Raw genomic sequence first — 19,088 nt, forward strand, 5'->3', positions numbered from 1 at the left:
AATATATTTAGGTTCTGGGGGCCCTTTACTGGAAATAACTGACAGTACCAAGGTTATCTGGGAGCTGAGGATCACGGGTATGAGTGGAACAAGGAAGCTAGTAACAGGCAGAAAGACTGTTCCACCTTCACTATAGAGGGTCATTGCTTTGAGGATGCTGCATCCCGAAAGGGGACATTTATCAAACCATTAAGAAGATTGCTAACCAGATAATGGGCTTGTTTTTACTTATGTGCAATCAAGCGATTACATTTTCTCATACAGGTGATACATTTTAATTGGCACATGAAACACTCAAAAACATGTCTTAAGATAAAAAATTTTATTTTACAATTTTATAAAGCAGCTTTACATTAAGCACAAACGTTTATCCATTTACTTTGTATATAAACATAATAGTACCTCTTTCCCTCTGCAAAAAATCATGTCTTGCTGTATATAAAACTAACATGTGCACATTGTGCTTAAACTGCAAAGTCTGTACAGCTTTACAAAGGACTACCCTTTAGAAGGGCATCCTGTAAACAATTTATTGCATATTTAACACATGGTGCGTACCCCCCATGTAAAATGTAAAAAAAAGAATAAAGTACAATTACAAAGTGAGTGAAAATAGCAGCTTTCAGTGAATATCTCACACGATGGCCAAGAAAAACAGCACTGCCACACGCCTATAGTTGTGCTTGTGTGTCACTGGTTTGCATATACCCACGTGCACTGTGTTTCTGATGAAATATATATGTACAATAATCCTAGTGAATGGGTTAAATAGACCTTAGCCTTTAAGATCTTTTGTCATTTTAAAAACAGAGGTACAAAAGGAATCAGACAGTGAAATCAAACAAATGAAATTACCGGCATTGGTGTCCATTAATGCTCTCTCACAGCCCACTTTTTTAAAACTGAGACGAGGAATCCATGCTTTAGGTTCCATAAGCATTCATGATTGGTCGCTTAATTTACATGCATATGCAATCAAAAAACAAAAATGCAATGGAGATTTTGTTAAAAATACAATGGTATAACATCCATTTCTCTGCTGAAATTATTAACTTATGTTTCTTAATCAATCTATTTGTCTGCTGCTAGATGGACTCCGATATGAGGTATGAAACATGGAAAGATCAATGCCACTATTTCTTTTTAACACTGTCTTTTCCTAATACAGTAGGAAAAGATGTCCACTTTGTTAAGGCACTGTTATTTGTCACAGAAGCAGTACCCAAACATTCTCATTTGAGTCTCCATATCTAAAATGGGTATAATGTTGAGAAAACACACCAGAAAGACAGCTCTTTTGGTCTCATATAGAGATCAGCCATTGCAGAAGTTGGGTTTTTTGTTTTTGTTTTTTTTTTGTAATTTGAGGAAAATCTCCTCTCTGAACACTTTGGTATTGATAAATATTTTAGAGTTCAAAATAGTTCTGCTGTGACATCTACTTTTTGTACTAATCAATAGGATCATGTTATGTGTTTCCAAAGATCAAAAGAACTACAAAACTGTTTAATACATTTATGAGCAAAACAGAAAATGCTTTAAAGTCATACTATGATCTGTCATGTCTGTCCTTTCAATGGTTTGAATTTATTTTGTCCCCAATACAAACATCTTTCACCTCTCAAATAAACTTTCCTTGGTATTTGTTTTTAAACCACACATAAGAAATGTTATGTACAATAGGACCAATGAAAAAAATGTGTTAACTAGCATGTGTACTTTACCATACTGGAATGTGTCTACAAATCAAATGTCTGAGTGTCATAATCAGTACTGACCAAAATATTAGCAGATATTACTGATGTATCCTGCATCAATTACTAGTTAGCCTTCCATTAAAAACAGTATTGGTCCAATGACACGATGAGCTGGTTCGTTTACTTTCTCTGACCTACAAGGAGGCAATACACATGTTGAAATGAAAGCCCATAATGGCTAGTGAAAAGACATTATAAATATAAAAAAAAAATTAGGTTAATTCTGAATAATGTATGTCTCTGAATGCATGGGTTCTGAAACATTCAGTTATTGCACATGTACTCTTCCTCACTTGTCAGAACCGCTGAGAATTGATATAAAATGTTAAGCCAATATTGTGGGTAGAGAGACCTACATTGTAATTTTAACATTTAAAATGCTTGACCCACTTTTAAAAAAGTTTGAAAATTAAATCACTAGAAAAAAATCATACTGATAATAAATTCCTTTAAATCAAGTTTTCTATCAGCTACTTAAATTAGCCCCTCACCATGTTTTTAGGGTTCCAGTAGAAATCTCCCAAAGAATGGATTTGCCACCATATACAGAAATCTCTCATACATGGGTGAAAATACAGTACAACACATCAGCTTCCACAACAAGAGATTCCAACTGCATGGGGGGGAATGCTGATTAGGAAGCCTCAATTACGATTGTAGATTCGAATTTAAATGGTATGCTTGCAGTTTTTGTGCAGTCAACTAGTCCCATTGAGTTGTGCTTACATAACTCAAAAAGCCTGAATGCTGGCTAGGAGTATTTTCCATTTACACATCTGAAGAAACCATATGTTCAAAGTATTTCTCCATATATAGAATTTAAAACAAATTTGTGTATTTTTCCCCAAGAAAAGAATTTGTATAAAACAAACACTTTTTAAAAAGATACACTGTCCACTATCCAGGCTACAAGTAAATACACATTTACTGCATTACATCACATGATCTGTAATTCTGTTCCCAACATATACACAGATAATTCCATTTTAAAAGAGGCCACATACTAACTTTTCAGGCAGGTGCCAGACTTTAGAGACCTGTATGGCTTCTGTAAATGATCTTTTGCCTACAAAAAGGAAAAATAAAACTTCCCCCACAAACTCAAGAGTACAAATGGATTTTGTTCCGTGCGAATAATTTCGCTATGGAACACAATGGGTAGGTAAACAAGTTAAAGTTACCAGCTGTTACTCTGTCCTGTGTCTGGAGCCCTGCTTCAAATTCCACCTCACAGGAAGAAGTATTCTCACGCTGGAATGCAATTATTTCTGAAGATCAGTTTAAGGACCACTTTGAAATTGTCCACAAAAACTTAGTATGCAACCTTTTAAAATGTACCTTTGTTTAGCTTTAAGGAGTCCAATAATTCCTGTCCACAGCACATTGCTGCAACTTGGTTTTGGTTGTGAGCTCTAGTTGTGCTTTGCCCTGCCGCCTTTAAGATAGCTCTTCCATCTCTTGGCAAATTCTTTGAAAACTGGGGAGTCATCAATCGTACTTAATAGCTGGAGTTGGTTGATGTGGGTGGTGTGATAGTCCCAACGGGCCAAATTGGGAGCCGAGCCAAGTATGAAATGACGAAGGTCGTAGATCGTTCCTGAGCCAGTATCATAGAGTGGAAGCATGGCTTTGAGGGACTCCATGCCTCGATCAAATAAAGACTTTGCCTCTTTCCCTAGTTTCTCGCCTGCAGTTTCTTTTAAGTCATACAATCCAATCAAGGAGTACATGAAACCATTTAAAACAAATGAGCTAGGCGAAGTTGGGTACTCTTCATACCAGTCATATTTGTTCATAAAGACAGCTTTCACTCCATGCTGCTCTGACGGGAGCTTGTAAGGTGCTGTTGCCTGTAAAGCTGAGTTGAGGAATGTGTGGTCTTTCGTTAACAGATAAGCCCTGACTAACGTTGAAATGGCCTGCCCTTGTGCCATGGCAGAGTACCAGCCAGGGTCTAAAGATTTAAACCCTTCCCCTAACTTCCGTGTCACCATAATTGGCCAGCCACCTTTTTCATCCTGGTTCCTCACTAGCCAATCACTCGCAGCAAAAAAAGCCGCCATGTGAGCAGTCGTTGATATAGTGACGTTATCAATGAAGCCTTTTCCTTTTGTGACTAACCTAGCCACTTTTTTAGGCATTATTTTTGTCTGTTTCACAGCTTTCGTGTTGGAGAGACCAACTCCTTTCCTTAAATCAGTTACCAGATCCCTTGTGACTGTGCTCCAACTGGTCCTAGACCCAATGCCATAGTAAATATCTCTGTCTTTAAAAGCTATCAGCTGAGTGTTTGAGACATAGTGTATGGTGAAGAGCTGGTTCTTCTCAGTTGTTTCTAGAACCACAGATATGCTCCCATTTGTGATGAATTTGAGGTCAAAAGAAATAATAAAATCTCTTGTGTTCCCAAGCTGCAGAGATGCCCCTTCAGTATTTTCTGGAAAAATAGCAAAACAAACAAACAAACAAAAAGAAACTGGTTAGGGGTAAAAAAAATGATCCTCCAGAATGTATATTAATAAAATATTTAGAAGTTATACCATGCAATTAGGTTTGCCAGATAAAATCTGAAATAATTCAAGGGCACTCAATCTATAACCTAAAATTTTTACTTCCGTTTTGTATGTCAGTTCTTTATTGCTTATTACTAAATTAAGACTACAGCATCAAATTAATGGGTCAAGGATGAATTCCTGTACCATAAGGGAAAATTCCCTCCTCTATCCTACATTAATGCACTGCTGACTTCCAAGGTGTTGGCCAAATTGCTTCTTCAGTATCCTATGCTAGCTGACCAACACCCTGGATGTAACATAGATGCCCAAATGGACTCTTCAGGCAAAGGACAGCTGGCAAAAGAGGAGCTAGAGAGAGGGACAGAGATGAAAAGAGGTTGACGGGCTGCATCACTGAGAATATGAAGTATGTTTGGTAGCATTAAGTTATCCATAGTAGATAGAAATACAAGCTACCCAAGCAATACAATTAAAAAAATATAAACCCCTCTAACTACAATAAATTTTACCCTAGCCAGGTCTGGCATTCTAGTAACACAGTATGGGAAATTTGTCCCAGCCGCTTATGATTCAAAGAAAGAAGGGCCGTACAGAAGAGACAACACTGTATTTCATCTTTCAATAAAAATCCAATTGTGTGTGCGCAAATTGGGTGTCTGACACTAATTTGGGATTACGTGTTGTGGGACTTGCAGTCACATAAAGCAGTTGACATGACATATGCCAATAGATAATTAACTGTCCACTTCTCTTCAATTCCCCAGTCAGAAACGTATATAGCTAAAATAGAAGTCAAAACACCCCACGGCAGATTCCACTGTCATCAGCTTAGTTGTTTACCAAGTTCTACCACAGGGCCCACCAGCTATAACTGTGGAAATCTACTGAAGGCATTGGGTGTTGCACAAGCATAATTGAGGACCTAATTGGGCCTGCAGACATCTGTTACTGGATATGTACCAGAAGGAAAGAACTCAGCTTGATTTACAGAGATTCTACTGAGCTTATTAGTAAAGAACTCTTTAGCTGCAAACTGAAAATATTTGAAACGGAGAGAAAAACATGGAGCTCCAGCTATGCCATTTTTAGTCACACTTCAGACTAGAGCCACATTAAGTAAAACAGTTTGGAGAGCTGAGAAAGAAAAAGGTAGTTAGAGATCTGTTGGGTCTAAAATTAAAATCTATTAACAGATGAGATGAGATAAAATCTATCTCAACTCTATTAGTTGAGTTTTTGCCTGCTTGACGGTTTCAAGAGCAGGAAACTAATCAATTTAGAGGAAAAATTAACACAAATAAATTTTAATTTTTTAACCTCTACAAGGGCAAAACTCAGTGCTCTGTGGTTTTATTTGTTTTTTTAATATGTTAACAATTAAATAAGGTTCCAAAGCAGTACACAATAAAGAAAGCCTGTTTCCTCACATTAGCTTTTAAGTGTAAATCCAAATCCTCCCCCAAACTGTAGTTGTTGATCAAAGAACTAATTAATTTGTAAGATTGTGTGCAGATCTTGTAGTTTTGAAAGCACAGAGGGATGATGAACATTTAAAGACAGTCATTTTAAATTAAATGGTTTTAATGGAATAAAATTCTCATGTGTGATAGGTGATTATTTCTTTTGTTTGAGCTCCTTGATGTATGAAATACCCCATAAATATTTCTAGGTGTACAACTGAGTTATGACCCACATTCCCTCAAAAACAAGGTTTTTCCCATCTACCAAACTAATCCATAATGCTTTGCATCATGACTATATTTTCACATTCTGCACTGTACAATCTGCTACAATTTGCAGCACTGTACAAGTGCTACCATATCTCTTATGATTTAATTTTATTTTTTTTAAATAAAACTTTAGTTTTTTTAAGCTCAGAAATTCAGCATCTGCATTTGGAGTAGAAAACTAGCAGTGCTTTGTTGCACTACTGTTCTTGTTTATGGGAATGACCATCTAACTCAAAAACAATACCAACAAAATGCAGTAAAATAAATTTGTTTTTTTTTTAAAAAAAAACCCCAAAACAATGTTAAAAAGTTGACTGTCACCATCTATCATTTCTGCTTATTCCCTTTGCTTTCTATCCTACAGAGCACTATGGGAAAAGAGGCAAGAAGTTAAGAACCAAATAAAAAAACCCTAAAGGTTGCCCATTACTTGCACTGCATTAAGCACCTATAAATCCATTACTTAAGGCCTTCTAAGATGAGTGGATTCGTACTGTGGCCTTCAAGGTCTGAAGATTATTCTGCCATCAATAAAGGATGAGGGGAGAATGCATAAGAGATCTTATAACCTTTCCTTTCCTTTCCTTATATTTATCTACTATAAAGACACAAGAGTGTTCTGACAACTTTTTCCTTAGAGACCCAGGCCTAAGGTGCTGACTAAAATTACTTCATTGTCTTTTTAAGTAATGGACTCATTAATTCTAATGGGTATTGATTAGGGAGAAAAATACAGACTGTCCTTACTAATGAGGCTGTCTTAGTACAAGGGGAAAATGTTGCATAAAATAATGAATTTTGTTTTATAGATGATTTGTTTTGTTAAGTATGAAACAGAATATGACAACTCAAGAGGAAGCAAAATATATTTTAGAATACTGACAGTGGAGAAAAGAGCCACAGACACATGGTGTCTTAACAGCTAGATACATACTGACTGGGACAACTCAGAGGGGCTGGGTAAGAACAAAGGCTCAGAAAATTGGCTACAGACAACAAAGCAGTGCAGCTGGGAAGGTAGCCTTTGCTCCCCACCTAGGCTAGTTGTAACTGGGTGTCATTTAGAGCAGCCTGAAAGCTATTTGACATTACATCAACCACCAATGACACCCAAGAGACTGATATGGTAGCTGGGGCTCAGCAGGACACAGGGAAGTTCGGGTTATAGCTTTTTTCCCAGCCATATCCCTTTACACTGGCAGCAGGAAGCCACTATACCACTGGAGGACCCTCCAAATTGCCAGCTACTTTGAGTTTTAGGGTCAGATTCCACCAGCAATGGCGCATAAAGCAGTTATGCTAGATCCTTTAGAATCTGGGGCAAGGTCAGAATACAGAACATCTTGGGCCTGTTTCCATAGCCATCCTATGAACAATGAAACAGATGGTATGTTACAGAATTAGACATTCTTGATTTCCTCCATAAACTCCAGTTCAAAACCCTCTTGAACTAAAAGATGTATATGTTGGTTATTTTAGTTTACAAAGTATGCTAAACCCACCTTACGATTTAATCCTTGCTGCATGAATCTGCAGTATTGTTACAGAGCAGCAGAATATTAAAAAAACTGAAGCCACATGTAGTCCAACTTCCCCTCTTTCCTTAGGCTTACAAAGGCCTGAATTGACAAACTAAATATGGTAGGAAAACTTGTACGCCAAGTTTAATCACAACAGAAACATTTACATTATAATGAAGAGTCTTTGAATACAGGGATGGAGAATGGAAACACTGATGGAGTGCATGCAGAGAAGGCTGAAGAGAGGAGATTGCACTAGCAGCCTATCTGTAATTCGTTAGCACAAGATTGCCATATTTATTTTAGTCCCATTTCCTATAGTGCAGACTGGTTCCAAGGTTATTTGCTTCCTTCTACTCTTGTGATAGGCATGGCAGCTAAAGGCTGCAGAATTCCATCTGCAGCTTTTCTGTTATCTCTCTGGCAGAATCTCTTCTATAATACAGCTTCTGTTCACTTTGGAGTTACATACCAAGTGAAGAGATCAGATAGAAGGAAAGAAAAAGAGACAGACAAAGGAGAAGGAATGTTTTCAGGTGAGATTTCAAAGATGAAAAGTCAACAAGATTACATACATATGTATTTAATAAAGGAAAGTTAGGACTCCCTTGGCAACATCTGCACAAATTAACACAAATGGCTTATCTGTGATGTAGTTACAATAACGCACCTGGAGCGACAAACTGTTTAACATTAGTGAACCTGGATTTATCAGGTACTGTCGAAACAGAACAACCTTTTGGTATAGTCCAGTCAACAGGTCTGCTGTTTTTGTCCTTGTCTTCAGCTGTTTCATACACCTCTATGTGAGGTGGTTTCTCAGTCAGATTTTTACTATAATGACTTAGCCCATATTGTGCAATCTGGATTGGGTAGAAATAGCCTTGAGGTCCCCATTGTGTGGATAATGGCACACCTATAATATAGGGAAAAACACGAATAATTGTTAGAACATTTAAAATACAGTTTAGAATTCTGTCTCCTTTTCTCTCCCACCACAGTTTTACATAAGCACCATTTACCAGAGTAACTTTCACTATTAGTTCTCAGGCACACACAAAGAAACCCTGTTCAAAAAAAGGTGACTTACTCCCATTTTTAATCAAGGTCTGCAAATACTAAAAACTGATGTCAAAACAGACCAGAGGTGAACATAAGAACGGCTACACTGGGTCAGACCAATGGTCCATCTAGCCCAGTACCCTGTCTTCTGACAGTGGCCGATGCCAAGTGCTTTAGGGGAATGAACAGAACAGGTAATCAAGTAATCCATCCCGTCGCCCATTCTCAGCTTCTGGTAAACAGCAATCCCCGCCCATCTGGCTAATAGCCATTGATCGACCTATCCTCCATTAATTTAGTTCTCTTTTGAACCCTTGTTATAGTCTCGGCCTTCACAACATCCTCTGGCAAGGAGTTCCAGAGGTTGACTGTGTTATATGAAAAAATACTTCCTTTTGTTCATTTTAAACCTGCTGCCTATTTCATTTGGTGACCCCCCTAGTTCTTTTGTTATGAGAAGGAGTAAATAACACTTCCTTATTTATTTTCTCGACACCAGTCATGATTTTATAGACCTCTAGCATACTCCCCTGATCCCCCTCCCCCAGTTGATTCTTTATTTATTTCTCCTCATATGGAAGCTTTTTCATATCCCTAATAATTTTTGTTACCCTTTTCTGTACCTTTTCCAATTCCAACATATCTTTTTTGAGCTAGGGCGAGGAGATCTGCACGCAATATTCAAAATGTGGGCATACCATGGATTTATAAAGCGGCAATATGATATTTTCTGTCTTATTATCTATCCTTTTCCTATTGATTCCTAACATTGTTAGCTTTTTTTGATGGTTGCTGCACATTTAGTGGATGATTTCAGAGAACTATCCACAATGACTTGAAGATCTCTTTGAGTGGTAACAGCTAATTTATACTCCATAATTTTATATGTATAGTTGGGATTCTGATTTCCAATGTGCATTACTCTGAATTTATCAACATTGAATTTCATCTGCCATTTTGCTGCCCAATCACCCAGTTTTGTGAGATCCCTTTGTAACTTTTCGCAGTCTGCTTTGGACTTAATGATATTGAGTAGTTTTGAATCATCTGCAAATTTTGCCACCTCACTGTTTACCCCTTTTTCCAGATCATTTATGAATATGTTGCACAGTACTGGTCCCAGTATAGACCCCTGGGGGACACAACTATTAACCTCTCTCCATTCTGAAAATTGACCATTTATTCCTATCCTTTAACCAGTTACTGATCCAGGAGAGGACCTCTCTCTTATCCGTGACTGCTTACTTTGCTTAGGAGCCTTTGGTGAGGGATCTTGTCAAAGGGTTCTGAAAATCTAAATATACTATATCCATTAGATCAGCCTTGTCCACATACTTGTTGACCCTCTCAAAGAATTCTAGTAGATTGATGAGACATGATTTTGCTTTACAAAAACCACGTTGACTCTTCCCCAACAAATCATATTCATCTATGTGTCTGATAATTCTGTTCTTTCCTATAGCTTCAACCAATTCTCCTGGTACTGAAGTTAGGCTTACTGGCCTGTAATTGCCTCTGGAGCCCTTAAAAAAACTTGGCGTCACATTAGCTGTCCTCCAGTCAACTGATACAGAAGCTGACTTCAATGATAGGTTACATACCACAGTTAGTAGTTCTGCAATTTCACATTTGAGTTCCTTCAGAGCCCTTGGGTGGATACCATCTGGTCCTGGTGATTTATTACTATTTAATTTATCAATTTGTTCCAAAACCTCCTCCAGTGACACCTCAATATAGGACAGTTCCTCAGATTTGTCACCTAAAAAGACTGGCTCAGGTTTGGGAATCTCCCTCACATCCTCAGCCATGAAAACCGACTCAAAGAATTCATTTTCTCCGCAACAGGCTTATCTTTCTTGAGTGCTCCTTTAGCATCTTGATCATCCAGTGGCCCCACAGGTTGTTTAGCAGGCTTCCTGCTTCTGGTGTACTTTAACATTTTTTTGCTGTTACTTTTTGAGTCTTTGGCTAGCTGTTCTTCACATTCTTTTTTGGCCTTCCTAATTATGTTTTTAAACTCTGGCAAGGGAGCATGGATTGCTTAATTATTTGTTTCCGGGTACTCAAGTTAAGCTGACTGGTCTGTAATTTCCAAGATTGTCCTTATCTCTTTTTATAGTTTGCACTACATTAGCCCTTTTCCAGTTCTCTGGAATCTCTCCTGTCTTCCATGACTTTTCAAAGATAATCGCTAATGGCTGAGATATCTTCTCAGTCAGCTCCTTGAGTATTCTAGGATGTATTTCATCAGGCCGTGGTGACTTGAAGACATCTAACTTGTCAAAGTAATTTTTAACAGACAACATATCATATCACTGACTGAACATGGAAAACAAGAGGAACCTTAGTATATGGAAAAAGGCTATAATTTATTTGCCAATATCTGGATATATGATAATATGAAAGGAAATGCACAAATAGCGTGAATCATAGATAAAATATTTTTTTCCAAAACTTGTTGGAGTTTAACTGAAACATAATTTACTGTTTTTTCAGTTCAGTCTCCAAGTTGAATCTTAAAGTGAAAAGTGTCTTGAACTCCCTGCAGGAAAGAGGATCTCAGCCCTTCAAACATTTGAATTGCACAAAGTGAAGAAAACTGAAGGTGAAAATAGATATTGTGGCATTTGCACCATTTTTGTCCCTTGGAAATGTCAAGGTTGGAAGCTAGTTACGCCTAGAACCTAGTGTAATGAAAAGATAAAACTAAATTAAAGAAGATACATTTTCATAGATTATCTGTGCTTCATGTTACTAATACTAAGTGTTCTTGAAAGTAAGTTGATGAACTACTTTTGCCTGAAGAGTAAAAGCATCAAGGGAAATATTTAAGTACTATGTATTATCTCAACTGCTGGAAGCTAACTCACTTATTAATACTAAGTGTTCTCAGTTAAGGGTGCATGTATTGGGATCATAGGATGCACCAAATGAAATCTGCTATAAAAGCTTTACTTGTAGCTGTTAATTTAAGAAGATGACATGATTAAATTCTCCAGGTCACAGGACACAAGGCAACATATTAACCTTGTGCAAATGAGACAAGGTAAAATATAATGAGCTCTTCTTCATCACATCTAGGTGACAATATAAGAAATATTATATATAGACTGTGATCTTGCATCATTCTATTAGTTTGCATTCAAAACCTACAACCTTTTTCAAATGGTTTTACTTTGATATCCATCCTCTCCCCCTCAAGCAATAGTTTTTTCTCCACTGAAACCTGTCTGACAGATGTGGGCAATTCTATTTCCCCAGCCACATCAAGATTCTTGGCACCACACTGCATGACGACAGGGTTAAATGGAGTAATGCAGAAAGCCAAATTTGTAGATAAATGACACTTGACAATTTGATTAAATTCATTCACAGAAATTTGTGGCTGAAATATACAGCAGCTAGATATATTCCAGATCTGTGTGGAGCATACATATTTTGCAAGTTGAAAGACAGCAGAACTTGTCCTGCATTGTTTTGTATTGTGGATTTCACTTCACTTTTCAGACTAAAAGTCAGTAGTACTGCAAAGTGACCAATTGCAGATAAATTCTACATTTAACATCTAAGACCGACAGCACACTGAACACCACATATGCACAGAGAGGGCAATTTTTAATGAAACAGACTATTGATTAGAAAGTCTGATGTAGATAACCAGATTTTCTAAATGATACTCTACATCAGACTTTCTAATTGATAGTCTGTTTCATTAAAAATTGCCCTCTTTGTGCATATGTGGTGCTTACATTACTGGGTATCTAATTTATCTGTAATTTTGGGAATGTCACAAGACTCAGCGCGCACTCCCCTCTTCCTTACAGGTCAGAGACAAATGAAAATCAGGCACCATAGAGCTGGTTTATGCTGGGAATTCACATCGGCATTGCTACATCTCTTAGGGGTGTGAAAAATCCACACCCTTGACAGATGTAGGTAGGCCAACCTAACCCCCGATGTAGACAGTGCTAGGTCAATGAAAGAATTTTTCCGTTTACCTAACCACAGCCTCTTGAGGAGGTGGATCACATAAGCTGATGGAAGAACCTTTTCTGTCAGCATAGGTAGTGTCTACTCTGCAGTGTCACAGCAGTGCCACTTTAGAGTTTTAAATACGGACAAGCCCTAAGGGGGAAAAAAAAAGTCTACATTCAGAGCTAGGCCACCATGCAACCCAATAGAATCGGGACCTATAGAATTAGTAAACCTTTTTCTTGAAGATCACAAGAACAGCTCCAGGTGTCAATCCTCTCTTTCCATAGCAAGGTGGAAGTTTAAAAATGGGAGGAGACCACCACATTTTGAGATATTAGAGCTAAGATGTCATCTGGCAAACGCAAATAGTTTAATATGTTGACTGAAGAGATATCATAGCATTTTGCTTGGTTGGTACCTAAGTTAGTCGGAATGTGATAATATAACCAGGAAGAGATTAAAGCACATCGTATCATGATTAATTCAGACATGGTTCACTCACACTTGCGCATCTTTTAAAACAAACTAATTTTCTGATGTGCAGGGGTTTAGAAATGACCCTACAATGGAAGTCAGAGTTGATATTAAAATACAGTGAAACATCACAAGTGACACATTACAAGTTACTACATTTTCAAAACTGGCAAGTTATTTACTATTATTGTTAGGAAAAACTCCGGAATACATCATCGCATTAATGCACTTTGTTCATTTATTTCACAAGTGCAGTTTAGTTTTAGTTTTTTATAGTATGTGATAGTATGCTAGTAACTTTTCTGTAGTATGTTTGTAAAAGTAATTAATTCTTAGTGATGAGATCTCACTGGAATTTTCTACTATTAGATCTTTCCTATGAAGTGGAAAGAGTGCTGTTTGTGTACAAATTCTGGATCATGTGGCTCAGCAAAGTGCAAATTAGAAAGGTTCTATTGTACTTGAACTTTATTCAGAGTCTTATGAGATGAAGCTTTAATGGCTTAAATGCCTTCTCACTCAACTCAGACAATTCTTCGAAATCTCTCCTGTAATTACACAGAAAAGCATGACATATCATAGTACAATTTGAAGAAATAATCTTATCCTGTCTTCAGAAATCGAAGTGACTCTGTTACCTTGATTTGCTTACAACCTGTGCTGGGCCAACCTCGATCAGGAAGAACTTAATCCTGCACTGTTTTCTGCTTGTGCACATTTATTGTTTTGCTCTAAAAGTGTTCCAAAGCAGGTTAAATTGTTGTGTTAACTTGGATATTTATAAACCAAAACAAAAAAATTCAGAATCTTGTTAAATAAAAAAGACAAAATACTAATAGACAATTTAGCTGTATACTATTGAATGGCAGACCTCAAATGCTAGTGTCCCTACACCTCAGCTCTCTGAGGCCTGGTCCACATTGCTGTCAGCAGTGATATGGGATCTCCCATCGACTTATTTACATTGGCGTACCGCGGTGTCTTCACTGCACTGCATCGACGGGAGACGCCCTCCAGTCAACGCAGCCTTACTCCTTTCAGGGAGGTGGATTAATCACGTTGACCGGAAAGCACTTCCGGGATTGATTGAGCGGGTCTTCACAGCCCACTCAATTGACCCCATTGCATCGATCCCCACAGAGCGGGCAGTGTAGACACCCTGAGTTTATCACCTCTCTCCATGCGTGTTAGAGAAGCACAACAGCACTGCAGGGTCTGCTGCAAACCAGAATTAGAGATGCAAGGAGGACACTGGAAGGAACGGTAAGGGATAGACTAGCATAAACTTGAGAATGTCACTGACACCATTCTTTCTTAGGGAGACTGGAGAAAATGAAAACAATCATCTTGCATCTCAAATTAGGAGACACAATTTTAAGATGCATTTCAATTGTAAAATACATACACCACCTACCTTCAACACCACTTATGCACTTCACTCTATCTCGAACTTCTACATTGTAACCCTCAAAGGACATGAATACTCCATCAGGGTGGTAAGGTGCTCTCTGTGCGTATACTTTAGAGTAGCTATGAGAGAACTCAAATCTGTCATAGCCATCATACTGAGCAATCTTCCCATAAACCTCAAAGTATTTCTCCACCCAAGTGAATGGCAGAAAGACCTCATTGCCCTCTCTCCTCCCTTTAATTGTATGCTCATCATTGATCAGACAGTCAATTTCTTCGTATTTAAGTCCCAAAACTTTGTGTCCATTGCTATTGAACCCTCCAACAACAGGAGGGGCTTTCTGTTGCTCTTGAGGTGACGCCTCCTCACTCTGCTGCTTTGCTAGGCTGTTTATATAGTTGTTACTTTCAGAGGCAGCTGTTCGTTTTTCCAATCCATCTACTCTGAAGCCATTGTTCAGGTTTCGTGAAAACAGAATAGTTTTATCACTGGAGCATCTATTCCACAGCAGGACTGTGACCAGAGTGAAGAGAGTGCAGATGATGATCAAAGTCTTATAGTTGACCCGAGCTGCCAAGCAACGCATATTCACACCATACCTACAAAATAAAAGGAGAGGTTTTCAAGTATAAACATGGAGCAGATTGAAACAGGGAAAGTGATAGCTTTTGCTTTTATTTCAAAAGACAGCAACAGGGCTGGTGATTCGACAGTGCACTGCCATCTGGGGGAGCTCAGTTTGGATTCAACCTCATCCCTGGCTCTGATGGGCGGGGTATAAGGAGATGGGCAGTAACACTTTCTGTTATTCTCTAGCAAGCTCTCGAACCAACACGTGGACTCTAACTATAGAATCTGGAAGTAGATGTGTGAAACTCTCAGACAGAGGTAAACCATGAACTATGTCTGTCATGCAAGGGGGCTGTGTGCAAGCATGACTGACTTAGGAGTAACATATGGAGGGGCATCCATCAGGATCCCTTTAGATCTCCGTCCTCCAAACAAATCCCAACCAAGTGAACATACTGATTAGTAGCTCACATCACCAACTTTGGACTATAACAATAGAAAGGCATTTATCAACAGAATTTTGTTGTGCTGCATGAGCAGGACATGTCAGAACTAGAAGTAAACTTTAGAACCACAACACATTTTCAAGTAAAAAGTCATAAATCTAGCAATGAAATGCTCGGCAGCAGGTAACTACAACTGCAAAAGAGCACTAATCACAGTAATCCACTCTGCAGCACACACAGAAAAGTCACACAAAGTGTACAGTCACCACCAAGTGAGATATGATGAATTCCAGAAAGAAGAGGGAGTAGGGGAGGAAATACAACTACATTTTAAAGCTCAGATAGGTAATATAGACAGTACTTGGTTAAACTCTAACAATTAATACACATAAGACTATCTTAAAACCTTAAACTTCTGACAAATGAAAATACTGAGTTCTAAACTTAGATTTGCTTTATTTCAGTTTAACTGAGACTCCACCAAAAGATTTTTAAAAAACTGGTGTTTTAAAAAAAAAATAAAATAAAATAAACCCAAAAATCTTGGTGATTTCGAGTTCTGTGACAGGCTGACACATCTGTTGGCTTATGTATATGTGGAGAAGGGTGAGTAAAATATTTATCTAAAATCATTGCTGCTCATTTAAAACTGCCTCATTTCAAAGATTAAATCTCAACCATAGTTTTCTTCAAACTGAGACACTTTTGAGATGTTAGGAGCTAATGCTTAAAAGTTTTTTTTTTAAAGTGTTTAGACATTGATAATAAGAGAACTGATTAAGAAAAATAACTGGACCCATATAAATTTGTTCCAGCATGGAATTTGACACTCAAACCAGAAATCAATTCTTTAAGTTTCAACACTTCAAATACGCTTTTTAAAATTAGGGTATAATTAGAGCAGGCAGGCAACTGGAATATAGTGCTAATACTGCCCTGTTCAAGGGAGGAAGCCGAAGAACTCCAGCAGTTCACCAGGGAGTTAAGAGGCCTCTATAAAGTAGGAACAAAATTAGGAAAATGTGAGAACAACCCAGGGGACTACAGATTGCCAGCTGAAGCATTTTTGGGACAGATTTCCTGCACATGGTTTCCATGGGGTTAATGGGAAAAACGTAGAGAAAGAGTTAGAAAAGCTTCTCTCATAACAAAGGTCCCACTCCCCATTACAAGTTTTCCTGCCAAAAATTCCCCGCCTCTCCACCCTCACCCTACTTTATAGTAGATGAAAGATCATGTCGAAAAAACATGTCAAAAGACCTAAGACTGGAAATACAGGACTAACAATTTTTTAAAAATTATAAAAGCATACTGGCATGAAATGCATGAAGCAAAAAACGTGACTCCACAAGGAGCATAAAGGAGCATTTTTTTAAAAAGCCACTGAATTACACAATGTTTTGTGGAATACTATGTTTTTAATTTTTGATACTTGGATTTCTCTTCACCAAGGAACTTAATCAGGAATTTAGGTCACATATATCCTTCATCCCAACAAATATTCCCCTTGAAATGTCCCCTGGGTTGATGCAGGAGAGTGCCCAAAGATTAAAAATGTAACTTTCTGCTTTGTGACGCACAGAGTTGAGCTTTTGTTTAGTACTGTGCTTCAAGAACTGCCCTTATCTTGCCCATGGAATGCCACTTTCCTAGCTCGGCCTCAGTCTCTTGGAAAGATCATATTTGAAGATGCTTAGAACAAATACTTTTATAAAAAAGTCTTAGGGCTACTCTCATATACAATTCAATGTGGAGGTGAGACATCTCTATGTAACTGAGAAGCAGACAGAAATGATCGGGTTGGGGTGGGGACTGAGCAAGAAACAGAGCAGATCTGATCTGTGGCACTACCCAAAATTAATATTATACAGGCAGAAGTATTACAGATTAAGATCAGGAAATCAGGCCAGGAGCAGTTACCACAGCAAGCATGTCACTGTACACAATCATCCATGCCAGGCAGGCATTTCCCCCTTAGCTGATTATTGTTCTAAAGAAGTATCCACTCCCAGCCAGAGATCAGCATTAAAAAAGCATTATGACAACATAAGATTTCTTACATCTAGTGGCACAAGCAAATTAATGGTTTAATTGTAATTGAGGAATATGAAAATGGCTTGCAGGTTCTTAAGTTTATTTCTGAATTAAGCAAATGTTTGGTTCACACCACAACATTTAAACGAATGCTGTCACTGTACTAAGTTTTAGTGCTATGTACTGCCTTTGGGCAACTACAGGAAGAACCAGAAGGAACATCCAGCGAAACAAGTATGTTAGCTTTTGATGTTCTTTGAAGCACAACTGAATAGACAGAGCTGGTAGCTAAATTTCACATTTAAAATAATGGTCAAATGCATACCCTGCTATGGACTATCCGCCCAACTATCTGAATTGACTTAAAATGACTAATGAAACATTGCCACAATAGCTGTAGTTTCTGCTGACAAATATGCACAAGTGACACTGTACAAAAAGAGAGGTTCTTACCTCAGGCTGCCTTTTTTTTTTTTTTTTTTTTTAAACCAGAAACAATGAATTACCTCACTAATTTTATGCTTCCACACTGTAAGCACCATCTGGCCATTTGAAACTGGACTTTAAAAGATAAGTGTCCTATTTTCCTGAAAGCCTAGTTTACTATAAGCTTTTAGAGAATATAAATTTTTATATAATTGTATTTTTATGGAAATGCTAACATAAGAATAAATCTAATTTTCTGCATCAGCAGATAATTTTTAGTGATGCTTTCGGGATGACCTCAACAAGTATGCTTTGCTTCTTTTATACGGAGAGATAATTCACTTTTAAAATGGAGAATAACATTTCCTGCACACTTCACCCAAGCCATAAAGCACATTTTAAATTTAGTTAAGCCATCTGTATTATGGGGGGGAACAGCTCAATACATTTTTACGTGCTTATTACTGCATATTTTAAACAGACTAGTAGATGTCATTTTATGGCAGTGAATAGGTCCCAGCTATCCCACAATAATATATTTTTGTTTTAATCTGTGTGTGTCCACTGAATGGGAAGGCAGCATGTCTACTGGTTAGAGCAGAGGACTTGGAGTAAGTACAGCAAATTTCTATTCTCAACTTTTCCACCAACTTGACAAGTGACCCAGGGCAAGGTCTGAGACCCTCAGATCCCCACTCTGCTTAATGGAGAGGTTTCTTACTATTCTGACAGCACTGGTATCATCAGATGAAAAACGGAAGATGAAGAATTAAGCCCAACGTTTTTAGAAGACGACTAACACCAAGCTGCAAATAAACTCTGCAATGGGAGCAGACAAAAGCTCCCAAACTTCAAAATACCTAACATTAAGAAGGAAACCCTCTTCAGCCTGCTTTCTGATTAACTCTGGCATACACAGAATTCTAGTGTCATGAGCAAGACCTGTCATCCTAAACCACCAATTCTCTGAGTTGTTGCCTATGAAATATGGCCTCCCTGGTGTGTTTCTTTGATTTGGGCCACACACATTGAGACATACCATTCTTCTAAAATGACAGCTGACTGACTAACAGCAGTGCCATTGCTGGCCATCTTCTAGTTACCAACTGGAGATGAGACTCAAGTTCCATTTGGCTCACAAGTGGAAGAGAATGGTGTCCACAGTCC

General features: G+C 38.0%; 1 protein-coding gene across 3 annotated transcripts in view; it reads right to left on the reverse strand.

Moving 5' to 3' along the window:
* Positions 1 to 307: 307 nt before the first annotated feature.
* Positions 308 to 19,088, reverse strand: part of GLCE (glucuronic acid epimerase) — a 113,736-nt gene continuing 94,955 nt past the window's right edge. For all 3 annotated transcript variants that reach the window (XM_067555497.1, XM_067555498.1, XM_067555496.1), the window contains 3 exons: positions 14,449 to 15,044; positions 8,194 to 8,439; positions 308 to 4,194 (listed from right to left, as the gene is read on the reverse strand). In XM_067555497.1, the coding sequence (XP_067411598.1) occupies positions 3,170 to 4,194; positions 8,194 to 8,439; positions 14,449 to 15,031 (1,854 nt within the window). In that variant the 5' untranslated portion in view covers positions 15,032 to 15,044 and the 3' untranslated portion in view covers positions 308 to 3,169. The remainder of the gene's footprint in view (positions 4,195 to 8,193; positions 8,440 to 14,448; positions 15,045 to 19,088) is intronic.

This window comes from Emydura macquarii, unplaced genomic scaffold (genome assembly GCF_026122565.2).
Source record: "Emydura macquarii macquarii isolate MOO-44397 ecotype Brisbane River unplaced genomic scaffold, CSIRO-AGI_Emac_v2 contig_1644, whole genome shotgun sequence".
NCBI classification, from domain to species: Eukaryota; Metazoa; Chordata; order Testudines; family Chelidae; genus Emydura; species Emydura macquarii.